This window comes from Malaclemys terrapin, chromosome 3, assembly GCF_027887155.1.
Source record: "Malaclemys terrapin pileata isolate rMalTer1 chromosome 3, rMalTer1.hap1, whole genome shotgun sequence".
Classification (NCBI taxonomy): Eukaryota; Metazoa; Chordata; order Testudines; family Emydidae; genus Malaclemys; species Malaclemys terrapin.
The window spans coordinates 52,928,157-52,945,779 of NC_071507.1; the positions used below are offsets into that span (position 1 = coordinate 52,928,157).

Below are 17,623 nucleotides of genomic sequence, written 5' to 3' on the forward strand. Positions count from 1 at the left end.
TACGTGCACACGAAAAGGGATGGATGGATGAAAGTGGGACTATTGAATGGCTGGAAAAAGTGTGGAATAAGAGACCAGGAACACTTTTCAAGAAACCTGCTATGCTTGTTTGGGACATGTTCAGGGCACACTAGATGGATGAGGTGAAAAACGTGGCCAAAAATATGAAAACTACTTTGGCTGTAATACCTGGAGGCTTAACTTCAGTTCTACAACCGCTTGATGTCTGCCTGAACAAACCCTTTAAAGACAGGCTACGCAAAATGTGGTCTGAATGGATGTGCTCAGGCATGGCAAAGTTGACAAAAGGTGGGAATCTTATGAAGCCAAAAATCAATCTGGTCGCCTAGTGGATCGAGGACGCGTGGGTGTCCATTCTCTCGGAAATGGTAGAAAAATCATTTAGGAAATGCTGTATCAGCAATGCACTCGACTGGTCAGAAAATGACACAACAGAGGCTGATGATGAGAAGGAATCTGACTTTGAAGATGACACTGCCGACATCTACGATGACAATGCAGGTGCAGCTGTGACTGAAGCTGAGTTTAATGAACTGTTTGGTGAATCAGACTGATTCAGACTTAGAAGGATTTTAAGACTATGCATCTGAAGAAGTGGGCTATAGTCCACGAAAGCTTATGCTCTAATAAATTTGTTAGTCTCTAAGGTGCCACAAGTACTCCTGTTCTTCTTTTTGCGGATACAGACTAACACAGCTGCTACTCTAAGACTTTTTAAAGTCTCATATTGTTCTAAGTTACTTGTTTTAAATATCCATTTACTGATTTTAAATATTGACTAATTTTGAAGGTGAATACATATTTGTTCAGTTATTATAACAACGGGTTTTTCATTAGATTACAGTAAAATAATTCTAGCAAAACTTTTGAGTGTTTGTGATACCAGCTTTTAAAATATAGCAGGGGTCGTCAAACTTTGGCTCCCGGCCCGTCAGGGTAAGCCGCTGGTGGGTTGGGACATTTTGTTTACTTGGAGCGTCTGCAGGCACGGAGCCCCTCAGCTCCCAGTGTCCGCGGTTTGCTGTTCCCAGCCAATGGGAGCTGCAGTAACTTCATTAAGAATATTACTTTTACACTGGGGAAAACATACAATAGTTAAATGACTTGTCTCACCACCTAACCAGAAAAAGAGAGGAAAATGGTTGAAACAAACTCCGACCTGTTTGCAACCCTTTGGAGTTTATGAACCCATGCCAAAACTATGCAGCCTCAGAGATAAAGAAGGCATTAACAGGTGACAAAACCACCCAATAATCCATTTATCAACCCCACTCAGAACTGCCAAATCTTCCCTTTATGGCTTCTTCCTGCCTTTAAAAATCAATTTCCTGCTAGTCATGTGCAAAGTATTACACTTCAGAAAAGAAAAATAAATTTCAGAATTACAAAATGGGAAATAACTGACTAGCTGGTAGTATGGCTGAAAAGGATCTCGGGGTAATATTGGATCACACAGTGCATAAGAATCAACGACGTGATGTAGTGACAGAAAAGGCAAATATCATACTGGGGTGGGTTAACAGGAGTGTTGTGTATAAACCACAGGAGGTAATTTCCCCAATGTACTTGGCACTAGTAAGGCCTCAGATAAAGGACAGTGTCCAATTTTGGGCACTACACTTTAAGACAGATGTGGACAAACTGGAAAGGGTCCGGGGTGGGGATACAGGATTAGAATACCAGACCTATGAGGAAAGGTTAAAAAATGGGCATGTTTAGTCTTGAGAAAAGAAGACCAAGGGGTGACCTGCTAACAGTCTTCAAACATGTTAAAGACTGTTACAAAGAGGACAGTGATCAATTGTTTTCCATGTCCACTGAAGATAGGACAAGTAGTAATTGGCTTAATCTGCATCAAGGGAGATTTAGGTTAGATATTACAAAAAACTTTTTAACTACACCTCTACCCCAATATAACGTGACCTGATATAACATGAATTCGGATATAACGTGGTAAAGCAGCGCTCCGGGGAGGCGGGGCTGCGCACTCCGGTGGATCAAAGCAAGTTCGATATAACGCGGTTTCACCTATAACGCAGTAAGATTTTTTGGCTCCCGAGGACAGCATTATATCCGGGTAGTATAAGTATCGTTGAATATAGGAATAGGCTTCCAAAGAAGGTTGTGGAATTCCTGTCACTAGAGGTTTTTAAGAACAGGTTAGACAAACACCTGTCAGGGATGGTCTACATATATTTGGTCCTGCACCAGTGAAGGGCTAGACTGATGACCTCTCAAGGTCCCTTTCAGCCATACACCTCTATGCTTTTATAGTCATCATCCATTTTATCTATACCAGCCAAATCTCTAGTTTTACTTCAGCCATCACTTTGTTCTTTCTATCTATCTTTAGAGACTGACAAGGGTGTTCATCTTTTATACTTGCAGCAAACCTGCTCTACAAAAGGGGTGCACAATATCTTATAGCAAATCAAATCTGGGTTTTCAGTTAAGGGTTTGGGAAGGTATAGTGTAACAAGAATCCAATAAACACAATTATCCAATAAAGAATAATTGGACCAAACACCCCTAAATTGGAGTATAGAGATTGATCTATTATCTATACCAGTGGTCCCCAACCTTTTCCGTGGGGCGGGCGCCAGACAACTAGCCGCCGAGGACTGTGGCCGCTGGACAAGCAGCCGCCGAAATGCCATCGTGAAGTGGCAACGTCAAGAGGCGTCACCGCCGAAATGCCACCGTGAAGCAGCGTCATCAAGAGGCGTCGCCACCAAAATTCGGAAGCATTTCAGCAATAGCACTTCTTGACGTTGCAGCTTCTCGGTGGCTGCTTTTCTGGCAGCCAGTAGGCGGGCGCACATGGATGCTCCGGTGGGCGCCACGGCACCCGCGGGTACCGCGTTGGGGACCCCTGACCTATACTAACATCAGAAACAAAGCTATGCTGGCGTAGAGGAAAAATCTCTCTTCGTAAGTATCAAAGTTAATTGGTATCAATACTATGATAAAATTGTTGTATTTTACTTTAATTCTATCAGAATTTTTAAATATGAACGCTATTATCTGCTTCAAAGACAACTGTCCATCTTTACCTATAGTACTAAGAAATATGACAGTGTGTTAAAAATAAAGTTGGCATAACATCTGCAAGGTTGTGCATAAAATTGTAAATGCACCACTCAGTTTAAAAAAAAAATTGCTTTAAGACAGTTGCAACTTGTATTAGCTTTACTAAAGATCAATACCTAGCATCAACAGAATTAAAATTAAATAGTTTAACAAAGTTTACATACATTAAACTCTTTTATCCTCAAAATGAAAGATACATCCATGGTTTCTAAGTTAGGCCAATTGTAGAATCTTAAGGACATTCTTTGAATCCTACTCCCAGACTTTCACTCAATGTTTTTATGCAATACATTATTGGAATTTAGGATGCTAGAGGCAAATAGAACCCTGCTAAACACTTAGTGATCCCCAAAACTGTATTACAAATAAAGACAAAGGTAATACTTCTTTCAATAATATTATATGCAATAGGATTATAAAGGAATAGCAATACACCATCAGACAAAGGCTAATTACAAAGTTCCTGTTATTAAAATACATATTTTAGGTTTAATGTTTTGACAGATTGAAAGGGTAATCTTTCCAACTAATCCAAGTTGTTTTGTATTTAATTTGCTTGTGGAAACTCAGTTTCGCTAAAAGAACAACAGCTATTACTATAGAAGCTAACATAAAAAATTGAAGTCTAATAATCTTATACATTTATCCTCCTTTTCTCCTTTAATCAGTTTTACATTTAAACAAGAGAAAAAAAAAAACTTACTAGCAAAAATGGAGATATTATCCCATTTCTGACAACACAGATACTGCCACATCCCATTACTATTCTGGCAAGGAGAGACGACAATGCCCTCCAGAGAACTGTCAGAATGCAAGTAAGCCACCATTATTGCAACTCAGCAGAATCAGCTTTTCCCCCCAATACACATTTTATAGATTCATAATGCAATCTGAAGTTTAGAATTCTTGAAGAGCATTTTTGAAGGGTTTCCCCCCATCGTTAGCAGGATCTTAATTTCATTCTGGTCGCGTACTTTCACATATTCTAATAAGGCTGTTTGAGTTCTTACTGCAGTTTGTATTTCCCGAAGATACTAAATTATTCATTCCACGATATGCACAATGCTAATAGCACTCCCCCTAGCAGCACTGATTCTGTTAACTCTATCTTTGCTGCTTAAAAACTAAAGCACTGCAAATTAACATACATTCTCAGCTTTAAGAGTATTATGAATTTTGTAAGATTTGACTAATAAAAATGAACTATGACTAGTCTGTCTTCAAGCCTTAGTTTAGTAATCAGTAGTAATAACATAATTTCAGAGAAAGATTTAACCCTCAACCTGAATATTATTTGTTAGTTTTCAGATGAAACTAGTATAGCTTTTCCCTTTTCCAATGTGTATTTGTTGTCTCCCCCCTCCCCCTTTTGCAATTTAAGTAAGAGATACCTAGGATTAAGTAAGATTGTTAGGGGAGTTTGGTTCTTTTAAATTGTCCTTATACCCATCTTTATATCCAGAAAACCATACACTCATTAAAAAAACCCACAAGAAACAAACTGATGGTTAGAAAAAAAATGATGCCAATCAAACCCAGAGGATTCTTACATAATCACAATTATTGGGAAATGGAAGCAACTACATGAAACAACCTATGCAACTACTACAGACACCATCTTATAAGCATCTTCTCTCTCTGCCCTCATCTCCTTTCACTACTAACTCAAAGTCCCCTCTAGATACAAGTCGCACATATACATTTATTCTTCTCATGCTCATTCTTAAACCACTCACTTGGGCTAGCATTTCTTGAGTCCCTAAAATAGATACTCCACAATAGCATTTGTTGTTCCTTCCCAGTTCAGATAAAATGTTTTTTTGAGGACTCTATCACAGGTGAATAGATTGTGGTCAATATTGGACACCTCATACTATGTTATTGTTTTTTTATGGACAACCCTGAAGGGAAAAAAAGCAAAGACATGTATGCATACCATTACATGGGTCTTCCCCTATTTACAGCTATTCTCTTAAAAGATTGAATATTGTAAGTGAAGGCTCTCAAAGGATTCTCCTCACAGCTTCGCTCCCTTAACATTTTCATTTCAGACACTTTTGGACTTTCAAATTGAACTTTTCAGGAAGCAGACATCAGGAACTTTCCTTATATGTACTGTGTGAAACAAATTCCCTTCCTTACATCTACAGTATGCAAATGTACTATTGTCTTTGCTATAGGTGATTTTTCTTGTAATCAACAATACCAATTTAAAAATACAATCCTGGAAGATTAACAACTTAAAATCAGACATTCCTTTCAACTGAACTCTGGATAACAGTGCTAGATATCTTTTAGCTGATTAAGGGTCCTGACGCCTTCTGACCCTCTTAGATGTATGACTACCCACTGTTTCATTACATCTTTCAAAGCTTCCTAATATTAATAACATTAAATATTAAATTATTAAGTATAAAAGGAGTTAAACTTCAAACTGAAGATTTTGGGGGCAAAATCAAATTTTTAACATTTACAATAATCCAGATGATCTCAGAAGAATACCAACACAATTAAGTAATATTAATCAGGTTATGAATAATTCTACAATTTGTCTGAAGAATATGCCAAGCATAACTGTCATGCCAAAAGAAAATATGTTAGTGTGTTTTCCACAATGCAAGAAGAGATTCACTAACATATGATCAAACCAATTGCAACTACACTGGCAGTCAAATTTCATTATTTTTCTTCTATATTTTCTTAGCCTGTATAGTAAGCAATTCTTGCACCAGAACTGGACAGGTGCAAATAGGATTCTCCTATTCAATTTGAAGAATGTGAAGGATTTTAATATTGTTACACATAGATCTAGGTAAAGAAACTTTAGAAAGATCATTGCAGGTAAAATACATCCTCTTGAAAATTAATATTTTTAATATAGATTTCTCAAATTTGTTTCACCTATCACTATTCCATCTGGGGTTAAATACATTGTAACTATTTTAATATATAGTAGACAACTCAAAAGGACCAAAAAATCAGATCAACCTACCCAATAAGGAAACTGCTACTAAACACTAAAATTCCCAGTGTATATTCTTAAAAATTTGTACATACTACTTTTTTAAAAAAAGGATTGAGATTTGCTTTTATAAAAAGCTATTTAAGTTTGGGGCAGTTTCAGCACATTTCCTAGCAACAGTCGTGCTGATGACATTTGAACTGCTGAGCCAGTGATTCGTCCAGGTGAAAAAACTTCCATGATGAACGAGTAGTAGAAAAAGGGATAGAGAAAAGCCCTGCATTTTAAAGCTGATGTTATCTAGTGCAGATAAATAGCTTTAACATATGTACATCAAAAGAGGTTTTTGTTTTTTGGTATGGAAAAAGAAGGGAAACTTAGCTATGAGCTCCATAAAACAAGCTGGATGATGAGACATCCTGGTTTTCATATTAAGTTAGCAGGCTGGTTAAACATCCTTGCCTGATGATCAAATGCCCAGGTCCCTTTCCTTTGCCACTGCTAATGTAAAGTGCATCTTGAACCGAAATGTATTAGAGTTTGGGCACACCAAATAAAGATATTTATTTGGATGAGAGCTAGCTAGCCAAGGCTTAATCCTGACAAGACTGACATGATACTGATTAGCAGAGGCAAGCAGCTAGAGATGCCAAGAATAATATCTGGCCCTTTAATTGAGGTTGTATACCTTTAGTTGGGTCAGGTTTATGATGTAAAAATATGGTTGGGCTCTCAGCTGCTACTAGGAAAGCAGGCAGCAGCAATAGCAATGTCAGGTTTGTATCATCCACAGACAGCTTGGGGGTTGCAACCATTCCTTTCAGATTAGGACCTTGCAACTACCATCCATGCCCTTGTCACTTCAAGATTAGACAAATGCAATGACATTTATACAGAGCTGCACCTTAAAAAGCATTCAGAAACAAAAGCAGAGGCAGAATGCAGCACTCTGCTTGGTAAGTAGAGTACCTCACCGTGATTATATTCAATCCATGCTGCATGGGCTGCCTATGGGTTTGTGTGTGATTTTTAAGGTGGTTTTGACCTGTAGAGGTCAAAATGGTTGAGCCTTTATGTACCAGAATGCCTTTACCCATGTCATGCCATCACAGTTGAAAGCAGCAGAAATACTAGACGTGAAGTCCCACTGAAGGGATTGCTGGCAGGGCATTCTCTAGGAGAGCTTTATGGCTTTGGAATTTACTCACTTTGTCCAAAGTTGTCCAAATCCAATGACCTACAGGAACACTGCAAAAGCTCATCTTTGCATCCTTTCTTTTCTTCCCCCAACCCTCCCAGCATTTGGGGAAATTGTTAGGGGGCAGCAGGAAGGGGAAGATTAATTGAGTTGTTTGGTTTGTTGGTAGTAGGTTGAGGTGACTGTATGGCTGTGCTTTAGTTATATTTGGTTATTTTTTTCTTGTTTATACTTTTAAAGTTCTGCCAGGAGTCCCTTGAGAATACAGATAGGCACTCTTTATTTAGACTTGTATGAACTAAAAAAGAAATCAATTGTTCAGAACAGACTAATGTAGGATGTATGTGCAGCAGACTGCTAGAACTTCTGCTACAAAAAAAAGTAGCAAGAGTATACTTGTGTGTGTCTGGATATACTTTGTACTAAATAGTACAAGTCCCATCAAATTTAAGTAACCTGCACACATGGACCATTATAAATATTTCAGTTAAATGAAAAACTGGATGTGTTGGCTGTAATTGTTAAGGCATAAGAGCACTGCTGAGTCTCATGCAACCTCATTGCATATGTCATTTCAGTCTTGATGGCAGCTTAGTTCTGATGAAGAGGTGATTATTAAAGTTGGGTAATGTCAGAATAAGGAAAATTACAAATTGTTCAATGACAACTAAGAAAGAAAAAAGTGCAGAAATACACCGAACCCTCGCTAGAATGCAGATTTGGGATCCATGCACGGTATCGCGTTAACCCAGGGACCGCGTTATAGCAGAGACTGTGTTAAAATGAATTGCGATTAAAGTAATTAAATTTTGGATCCATGGCTGCGACCGCGTTATATGCAAATTTATGCTATATAGACGCGTGTTCTAGCGAGGGTCGATGCATGTTTCCATTTTACCTACTTTGGTTCTTATATTATGCCAGGGACTCATACTATGGTGATCGATACCAGTATAAAACTGTAAGATAGAGGGGTCCAGAATAACATGGCTGCCTGAAGCCTGAGCTCTGAGGGGGATATCAAATTTATCTGCATCCATCAACCCTCAAAACCTATTAAACTCCCCCAAAACCAGCAGATTTGAAGAAAATGGATTCTCCAAAAAATCCAAATATTTAAAAAAGAGATACCTCAACTAAGAAGAGTGTTACTGGCTCAGAATGTGAAGAGCCTTCTCAAACTCCAAGTGGCAGTCAAATCAGGCAGAAATGCCAAGGCTGAAGAAAATCAAATGGCGGGTATTTTTGAGTAGATCTTTGAGTGTAAGGCCATGAAAGAGGATCTGATGCCCAATCTTCTAGCAGTAATGAAGAAAGTTACTGCTGTGAAAAGAGTATGTCACTGTGCCAGAAACTGGCCTAAGAGAAACAAGTGAGACACAGTCATAAGGCACTGATGGAAGACAGACAGACAGAGATGCATCTTAAACTGGATGATATAGAAAAAATAGAGAAGGAAAAATTAAGGGAATAACTGAAAACACTGTTGACTGAAATACAATCTGGTATATAAAAACTTTAATTGCAGAGTCATTACATCTGAGCTCTCTAGAACAGGTGAAGTTGGAGAGAGCACACACAGTGCTGCTTCCCCCACCTGAATCTCATAATAATGGACCCAGAGATCTAATTGTGAAATTTCACGATCTGAATATGAAAAAAAGCCAGAGAGCATTCACTGCTCATACTCAGAGGCTGCAAGCTACAATTTTTCCATGACCCTTCTGTCCTAACTTCAAAAAAGAGAAGGGAGCTGGGGGGGAAATTACAACAGAACTCAGGATGGCAGATATCCGCTACAGATGTGAATTCCTATTTAAACTCTAATTCAGCTTCCTAAGTCAGTATTATACAGTAAGCAACTTTAAACAAGAAAAAAATACACTCCCAATTACTATCTCAGACATACAGAAGAATATTACAGAAGTAGTAACGAAAGATAAATTGCCGAAAAACTCTTGGCAGACAATGAAACACAAGAAAAGGAAGATAGGAGAAGAAAAGACTCTAGAAACTGTACTGGCATTGGAAGAAATGAAGCTGAAAAAGAAACCTCTAATACATGAGGAATAACCTAAATATTAACCAGAAGGAACTTCTTGGGGGTCACCAAGGATGAACAGTAAGTACGTTAATGTTATGAAAAAAATTGTATGAAGTTTGTTTTAATTGGGGCCATCATAACTCTGCTGGTAGATTCTAAAACAGAGGAAAATATATTACAGTAAGAGGGGATTTGGAGGGATGTCCCAGGGATAGTGGAGATTGGAGAAAATAGAGAGGGTATGGGGAGGAGTTTTTAGGGGTTCTTTGTAAATGATCCCCATGTAAATCAGATGGCAATCTGTCCGTAAGAACATATGTTAAGGTCCCACAGATGGAGAATGTGCCTCCTTTAGATTGCAAGAGAAGCAGTGTAAGTGTTCATAGGCCGAGTACAGGGGTTTCAGATTCCACAAAACACAATCATTTTGGAACTGATTTATATGCTATGTTGGTATTTTACTTATGGATTTAAAGTAAGGGGAGAGGAGAGGGAACCAGGGAGGTCGGGGAGATCATTACAAGAAATAAACAGGGAAGCTTACAAACAGAAAGCAAGCCATATTCAGACACACGATCATGAATGCAACATAATAAACGAGAGAAACTAACCATGTAAGGGTTTGTGCCAAACTAAAGAACAGTACGTTTTTCAATAAGCTAAATAGAGACAAGGTGGGTGAGGCAATATCTTTTATTGGACCAGCTTCTGATGGCAAGAGAGACAAGCTTTTGAGCTTACACACAGCTCTTCTTCTTCAGTCATGGGAAAGCTACTCAAAGTGTCACAGCTAAAAACAAGGTGGAACAGATTGTTCAGCATAAGTAGATAGCATATTGTAAGAGGTTGTTCAAGGTGAAGTTGCCAGTTAACACCTTTGGCTAGTTAACACCTTTGCAAGTGTTAACCCCACCTTGCAGGGTCATAGAAACTGGGCTCCACCCTGAGCATCTACATAATTAAACATCCCCTTAGCATGAGCCAGCTGGCATAGGCGCACCGCAGGCGTCTCATTGTCGTGTAGACATGCCCTCTGAGTAGCTTTTCCAGATCTTCATAGAATCATAGAATATCAAGGTTGGAAGGGACCTAGTCCAACCCCCTGTTCAAAGCAGGGCAAATTCCCAGTTATTATTTTTTTTTAAACCCCAGTTCCGTAAATGGCCCCTTCAAGGATTGAACTCACAACCCTGGGTTTAGCAGGCCAATGCTCAAACCACTGAGCTATCCCTCCCCTCTGAAGAAGAGCTCTGTGTAAACTCAAAAGCTTATCTCTTTCACCAACAGAATTTGGTCCAATAAAAGACCCATTTTGTCTCTCTAATATCCTGGGAACAACACAGCTACAACCCCACTGCAAACAATATGTTAAATAGTTTTTCTCAATGGCTCTTCCTTATAAAGTAACCTCTCTGAATGTCAAAGGGCTAAACAAGGTCATTAAAAGGAATAGCGCCTGGAAGAACTTAAAAAACCCACTCTCAGATTATTCCACTCATTTTCAGAAAGGTCAAAGAATGGACATGAAAGGTAATTTGTTTCAGCAGACTTTTTTGCTTCAGCTAAAGAAAAAAAAAACAGGAATGGAAATAATATTTGCTAAACATGAACCTTTTCCATTAAAGATCAATTTAAGCATAAGCAGGGATGGTTTATCTTGTTGGAGGGCGCAACTGCAGGGTTATTAATAACAGTGGGCTCAGTGTATGCTCCCAAACAAAAGCAAACCCCCCCTTTTTTAAGGGCTTCTTTAAAATACTGCAGCACTTTGTGGGAAAAATGGTTACTAACCTTTCATAACTGTTGTTTTTCCAAGATGTGTTGCTCATGTCCATTTCATGCTAGGTGTGTGCGTGCCACGTGCAGAGTTGCTAGAGTTTTTTTCCCTCAGTGGTATCTGTAGGGCCAGCTCTAGCACCCTCTGGAGTCACACTCTTGGTGCTGTTGCTAGACTGAACAGGCGCACTGCAAACTGGTAGTGTGGCTGACCAACCACAAACCACAGGAATCTCCTGTGGCTGGGAAATATCCAGTAAGTACGCATCCTTCAGGTCGAGGGCAACATACCAGTCTCCAGGGAGGGAATGATGAAGGCCAGGGAGACCATATGGAACTTCAAACTTTTGAGGTATTTGTTGAGGTCTCGCACATCCACAATGGGGCGTAGGCCACCTTTGGCCTTCAGAATGAGAAAATACCAGGAGTAAAAAACCTTTCCCTCTTTGTTCCACAGGTACTTCCCCTATGGCCCCCAGTAGTAGGAGGGCTTGCACCTCCTGGGTGAGCAGGTGCTCGTGAGACGGGTCCCTGATGGAGGACGGGGAAGCGGGGTGGGAAAGAGGGACAGAAAGAAATTGGAGGGTGAACTTTATTGCCACAGTATTGAGAACCCAGTGGTCCGTAGTTATAGCGGTCCAAGCAGGGAGCTAAAGCAACAAATGGTGGGAAAATAAAGGATGAGACAGATCCTGGTTGCAGGCTGGGAGGTCGCCCTACCACTAAAGTATACCAAACTAGTAAGAACCGTTAACTATCCACTAAGTGTAACTATTTACAAAGAAAAAAGTTCAAAGAACCACTGAATGGGAACCATTTGCTAGAGCAAGGGGAGCATTCCAGTGCCAACACTGGCAGTAAGAAGGAACTGAAGGAGGCCGGCGGCATCCTTATACCATGCATCTGGGAACCACACCAGAGGACACTAGAGCCAGTTCCCTACGGATACCACTGAGGGTAAAAACTTCTGGCACCGGTGCACGTGGTGAGCACACACATCTACAATAGAATGGACATGAGCAAGCACTTGAAGAATATATGATCATTTGAAGGACTGCTGGAGCAGGTTAAGTTGGTCACAAACTTATTCAACTTATTTCAACATCTAAACAAAATCTCTTTTCAATGTAAAAAATATATAGATAGATATATGATATGATACTTGCCAAATCAGAATGATGATGAAATAATCATTTTCTCCAAACAGGAAGTCTAGTTTTAGATGCATTAGTCTTATAACCTGAAATCATATTTTATTTGCATATCTTTGTTCAATAGCTATGTAATAGCAAGCAGTATTATGCCTAGACAAATAATCTTTGTTTATGATTTTCACTATACACCAATATTCTCTAGGTTATCCATTCCTAAAACAATTTTTAAAGCAGTTATAGTCAAAGTAAAATAATATAAAGTTTCATAGTGATTCTCCCAGTGCCTGATCTGAAGCCCGTTGATGTTAATGGACTTTGTTTCAGGCCCAGGTTATTTCACATCAAATGTACTCAGTTTGTAAGTTAAAAGATGTTTTTCCTAGCTTCTAGCTCAGGGGTTGGCAACCTTCGGCACATGGCCCATCTCGAAGTGGCCACTGCTTCCCGCAGCTCCCATTGACTGGGAACGGTGAACCGCAGTCACTGGGAGCTGCGGAGGGGCCGTGCCTGCGGACGGTCAACGCAAACAAAACGTCTCGCGGCCTGCCAGCGGATTACCCTGATGGGCCGTGTGCCGAAGGTTGCCGACCCCTGTTCTAGCCTGACAAACTCCAAAGAGTTAAACTGTTTTTTTCCCCTCTTACATCACTAGTATCAACAACTTATCCTTGATAGCAAACTATCTGTAGCTATAATAGCATGTTCATAAGAAGGCTGTTGTAAGGGATTATGCTGCTACCATTCACATTTTAGTAGCAGTATTTAAGTATGCTAGCTGGGTTCAGAGCTAAGTGCAAACTGAATATTTTTATTTAACTTAAAATGTAGTGAAATATTTAGGTCAGAATGAATTTAGACTACTTATTCCCACTTTATTTTCTTATATTTAAATAGGTCACAATCTGACTTTATATTCAACTAAGCTTAAGGAACAAAAGGTATGAAGCTAAAGAATACTGTTTACAAAATAAGGAACATGTATACAGGGAAACTGTAATAAAAGACGCAATCTTCTCTTTAGCATTATGTTTACTACTCAATTCTTTCATTTTTGTGCTCAAGACAATCTGATTCTTCTAGGCCTTACCCTTTTCACACATCAAAAGTTCTATATAATCAAAGTTTCTCTAACAATTTAGTTGATGTATGAAGCAGAACATAGTATTTGAAATGCTACTAGTAGAAAGAAATTGTTTTGGTTGGCTAAATAAGTAAGTGGGTTTCACTTGAAGACACAGGTAATATTTTTTGTTGACTAAAACAAAAATCACTTTTCTAAGTAGCCACATCTTACAAAGGGCAAGCATGCCAAAACTTATTCTATTTCAAACTGTTCGCACAGTTTACATGTTGCTGTAATTTCCTTGTCCTTTTCACAAACAAAATATTTGGGTTGAAATAAGAGGTCTCTCCTTAATGGCACAAGCAAGTTATGACTCACTACAGAATCAATGGCAAGTTTGGTAGTGAGGAACAACAATTTTATACATGCATGAGTATCTGGCAGGGAAAATATAAAAAACCCTGGAAAAATAAATTATTACTGTGACTGAGTCTTGCAGAATTATCATGAAAATGTACTATCACATGCAAAACATCTACTTGCTCATTCTCAAAGAGGAAGCAATTTTACTTGCTTACCAAAAAAATTGCCCCAGGTAAACAGCTGAGCAAAATTTTGCATACCAGCTATATTTCTTTCACTTTTCTCTCTTGCATTTAGAACTTTTTCCATTCTCCCTTCCTGTCAGCATACTGCTAATTAAGGTCACATTGTAACTGAAGACATTAAATATCATCTTCATTCCTCATCCAAATTCCCCCCAATGAAGGATTAAGGCAAGAATTTTATCATTTTTTATTTTGATTAAGAATTCACACAAAATAATTAGATCAACTATGAAATGTGTAAAGACTATACATTAAAGCAATGTATTTATGATTAGGGCTAAAAAAAGCAGTTTGTTTCATTTAAGTGTCCTACAAACTTTCAATATCTTTACAAATTTATAAACTGGGAATACAATCCAAGACTTGCATTTGGAATTTACTGCATAATTCCTGTTTATTACATACAATTGTTAATCTAACCAAATGAAATGAAGAATACCCAAGTGTCTGAAACTGACAAGTAGTACAGATACTTTTCAATAGCATTTCCAACTGTTCTAAATTTGAAATCTTCCTTAAAAATTTTAACAATCTGGCAGGAACTGTTCTCTACACTGTTTCAGACAGCACATCTAGGTTAGGCTTAAATTCTAAAGATTCCTTCAGAAAACCTTGCAGATATAGCTCAAGAAGCCAGGATGTTGTTACTCCCTGTTACTAGTGGCTTCTTTAAAAGTGAGAAACTGGAATTAAGACAACAATGTGCCTATTAAGCTTACCAACTTAAAGCACTGGATCCATGGGGGCTAAACTCCCAGGATTGGGAAGAGATGTTAGATTTTCTTCATTTGATTTCCCCTTTTCATAATAAATTAAGATCTTATATAACAAAAAAAAAAAGAAAAATCTGTATAAAATTCACAACATTTTCTCTAGAAAGGAAAATCCTCAAAAACATCTTGAGGAAAGAAAAATTAAGATTTAATATTTAATTTATTTTAAACATTTCCACAAGTAATAGATGAACTGCTCTCAGGAATGGTACTTGTGTGAATGATAGTCAAAGCTGAAACATTCACCAGCTGGTAGGAGAGTTTAGGCATATAAATACACAATCAACTGAGGTTTCTGGAGGCACATCCATACTAAATAAATAGTATCTTCTCTACTAAAAAACTCAGTGTGCATTAAGAATCACAAAACTTGGCACTGAAAGGTCAAGAAATTAAAATTTCAGTTTACATTTTTCATCTAATCTCTATATTTGAACAATTTGCAGTCAGAGGAAAAAGTTTAAAAGCCTTACCAGTTTCCTGTGAATTCAACACTTCTAAGGCATGCATCATGGCACTTGCGAAGACATTGGCATCTTCTTTACTGCCAAAGTTAAGACCATACACCTGTCTAGCATCACGCCACTGGTGGAAGGTCTGTGTAGCTTGATTGTACTTCAATCCTTTTGGAATGGCACAATTTATTACCACCTATAATGACAAAGTAAATACTTGTAAGTAAATTTTAAGTCTCAAATATTTACTGTGATTTTTTTCTAATACAACTGAGCTTTAATTACTTTCCTGTAGCCATTTTTGATTATTTAAATGTTTCATCCCATTTCTAAGAGATACAACAACACTTAGCTACTCATCAGAAGGCCAAGTGAACCTCTCCTTTTAAGCCAAGTCCCAACATTGCGGTGAAAACCTGGGGGCTGTCAATTTCTGCATAATTTTAAGGTTTAATTTTGTACTTCTTTTAACTATATGAACTTTCCGATGTGAGCCAAGACACCGTTTTCTTTCAGACTTTGAGAAGTATGTACTGTCCCCTTTTCTCTCAGTGGGGTGTTACTTTGCTATCATTAAGCTTCAGAGTTCAGTGTCAACTGCTTTTTCTATGACCATTTCATCAGGAATAACCTTGTAAACTGTGAATGTGTGTATGCTTGGATATCAGAAGTTGTTTACAACCCACAATCCAAAAGGCTGTCTCTGAGCTTTAACATGTCTGGTGGAGTGGCTTTCTGTGCATAGCAGGCAGGGAGAAAATTAGAGAGCTCTTGGGGGTGCTAAGTAGATATAGGTAGTTTAACAAGGAGATAAGCTTATTTAAACTCATTTGGCAGGTAATTGCAAGGTTTAACATGGACTCCACTCTAGACAGCTAACCACTCTTTGCCTGCCAAGCAAAGTTGAAAGTTAGATAAGAGTGGTGCTATTTGTGAAGCCTCTGGAGGTACCACTCAAGAGATTAAGAAAAAACTAAGGCTAAGGAAGTGGTCTTCTAATGAGCAGCACTGTACATTAAGTGATCTGTTTAAAGTGTTCCAAATATACTGAGATGGGGGTTGCCTTATATATGGGTCACTACAATGATGAAAAAAGTCTGCATTAAAACACAGCAATTATTTACCCTAGACCATATCAGTTGGCTTACAAATAAAAGCAGTGACCATTCTTATTGATCCTCATATCCCTGTGACCTTCATAATATGTTTTATAATACTTTAGAGCATATAAAAGGAAAAAATGCAACTGCCCCAGACTAAAATCCTACATAAATGTGTATGCAAATATGGTGCAACCCTTGAATTCCTGGCAAGTTACCACCGTGACTCTTTAAACTATCTTGGTGCCCTCCCTGATCCTGATCTGCTCTGTGGACTGGTGAGGTGTCTGATATAACTTAGATATATCCAGGGGCCAAAGTTATGGCAGTCACCCAGGCTCCTGAGCTGCACAGAATCTCTCCAGCCACAGCTCCAGAAGACCCCTCTAGATCAGGACTTGCAAAGGAGTCTTTGGGAAGCTGTCTTATGGCAATCTTCTGCAGTTCCTGAATAGGGGACAGCCAGATATGGGACTTTTGGGGCAAAGCGGAGACCCCTGGCTGCCCCTATGCGTAGGAGATGGAGGGGGCACACGCCGCTGCTTCTGGGAGCCACATGGAGCTGCCCCTGACTGTGCTCCCCGGCTGGAGCGCCGGTGCACCGAAGAGGGGCAAGCCCCAGGCCCTGCTCCCCAGGGGGAGCTGGGCAGCCGGATTTAAATGGCTGGCGGGCCAGATCCGGTCCCCGGGCCATAGTTTCCCCCCCCCCCCCCCCCCCGCTCTACAAGGACGTGTGATGAGACCACATGTCTCTAGACTCCATCTTGGGATGTCAGTAATTTTCCACCGACCGGTCTGGGAACCAAGCTTTGAAACAAAGGGTTACCGCCATATGCAAAAGCTATATAAGGCAGCAAATGACATCATTTGCGGTTCTTCGCTCCCCACAAGACAACCCTGGAAACACCTGGGGAACAAAGACTGAACTGGGGGAAGTGCTGGACACAAGCTACAGAGATTTTTAGCCTAAGAATGAAACACCTGGGGATTCCAGGCTGTAAAGCAAGTGCTAAGTGCAGCTTGCCCCTTAAGAATCTGCAGCCTGCTTATATCATCTCTTAGGCCTGGTCTACACTATGAGTTTAGGTCAAATTTAGCAGCATTAAATCGAATTAAGCCTGGACACGTCCACACGACGAAGCCCTTTTTTTTGACTTAAAGGGCCCTTTAAACCGGTTTCTTTACTCCACCTCCAACGAAGGGATTAGCGCTAAAATCGACCTTTGCGGGTCGGATTTGGGGTAGTGTGGACGGAATTCGTCGTTATTGGCCTCCGGGAGCTATCCCACAGTGCTTCATTGTGACCGCTCTGGACAGCACTCTCAACTCAGATGCAATGACCAGGTAGACAGGAAAAGCCCCGCGAACTTTTGAATTTC

General features: G+C 39.3%; 1 protein-coding gene across 11 annotated transcripts in view; it reads right to left on the reverse strand.

The window, feature by feature from the left end:
• The window catches only part of ENAH (ENAH actin regulator), a 171,905-nt gene that overhangs the window by 66,559 nt on the left and 87,723 nt on the right, over positions 1-17,623 (reverse strand). For all 11 annotated transcript variants that reach the window (XM_054021362.1, XM_054021360.1, XM_054021368.1 and 8 more), the window contains exon 3: positions 15,163-15,340. In XM_054021362.1, coding sequence (XP_053877337.1) covers positions 15,163-15,340 — 178 coding nt within the window. The remainder of the gene's footprint in view (positions 1-15,162; positions 15,341-17,623) is intronic.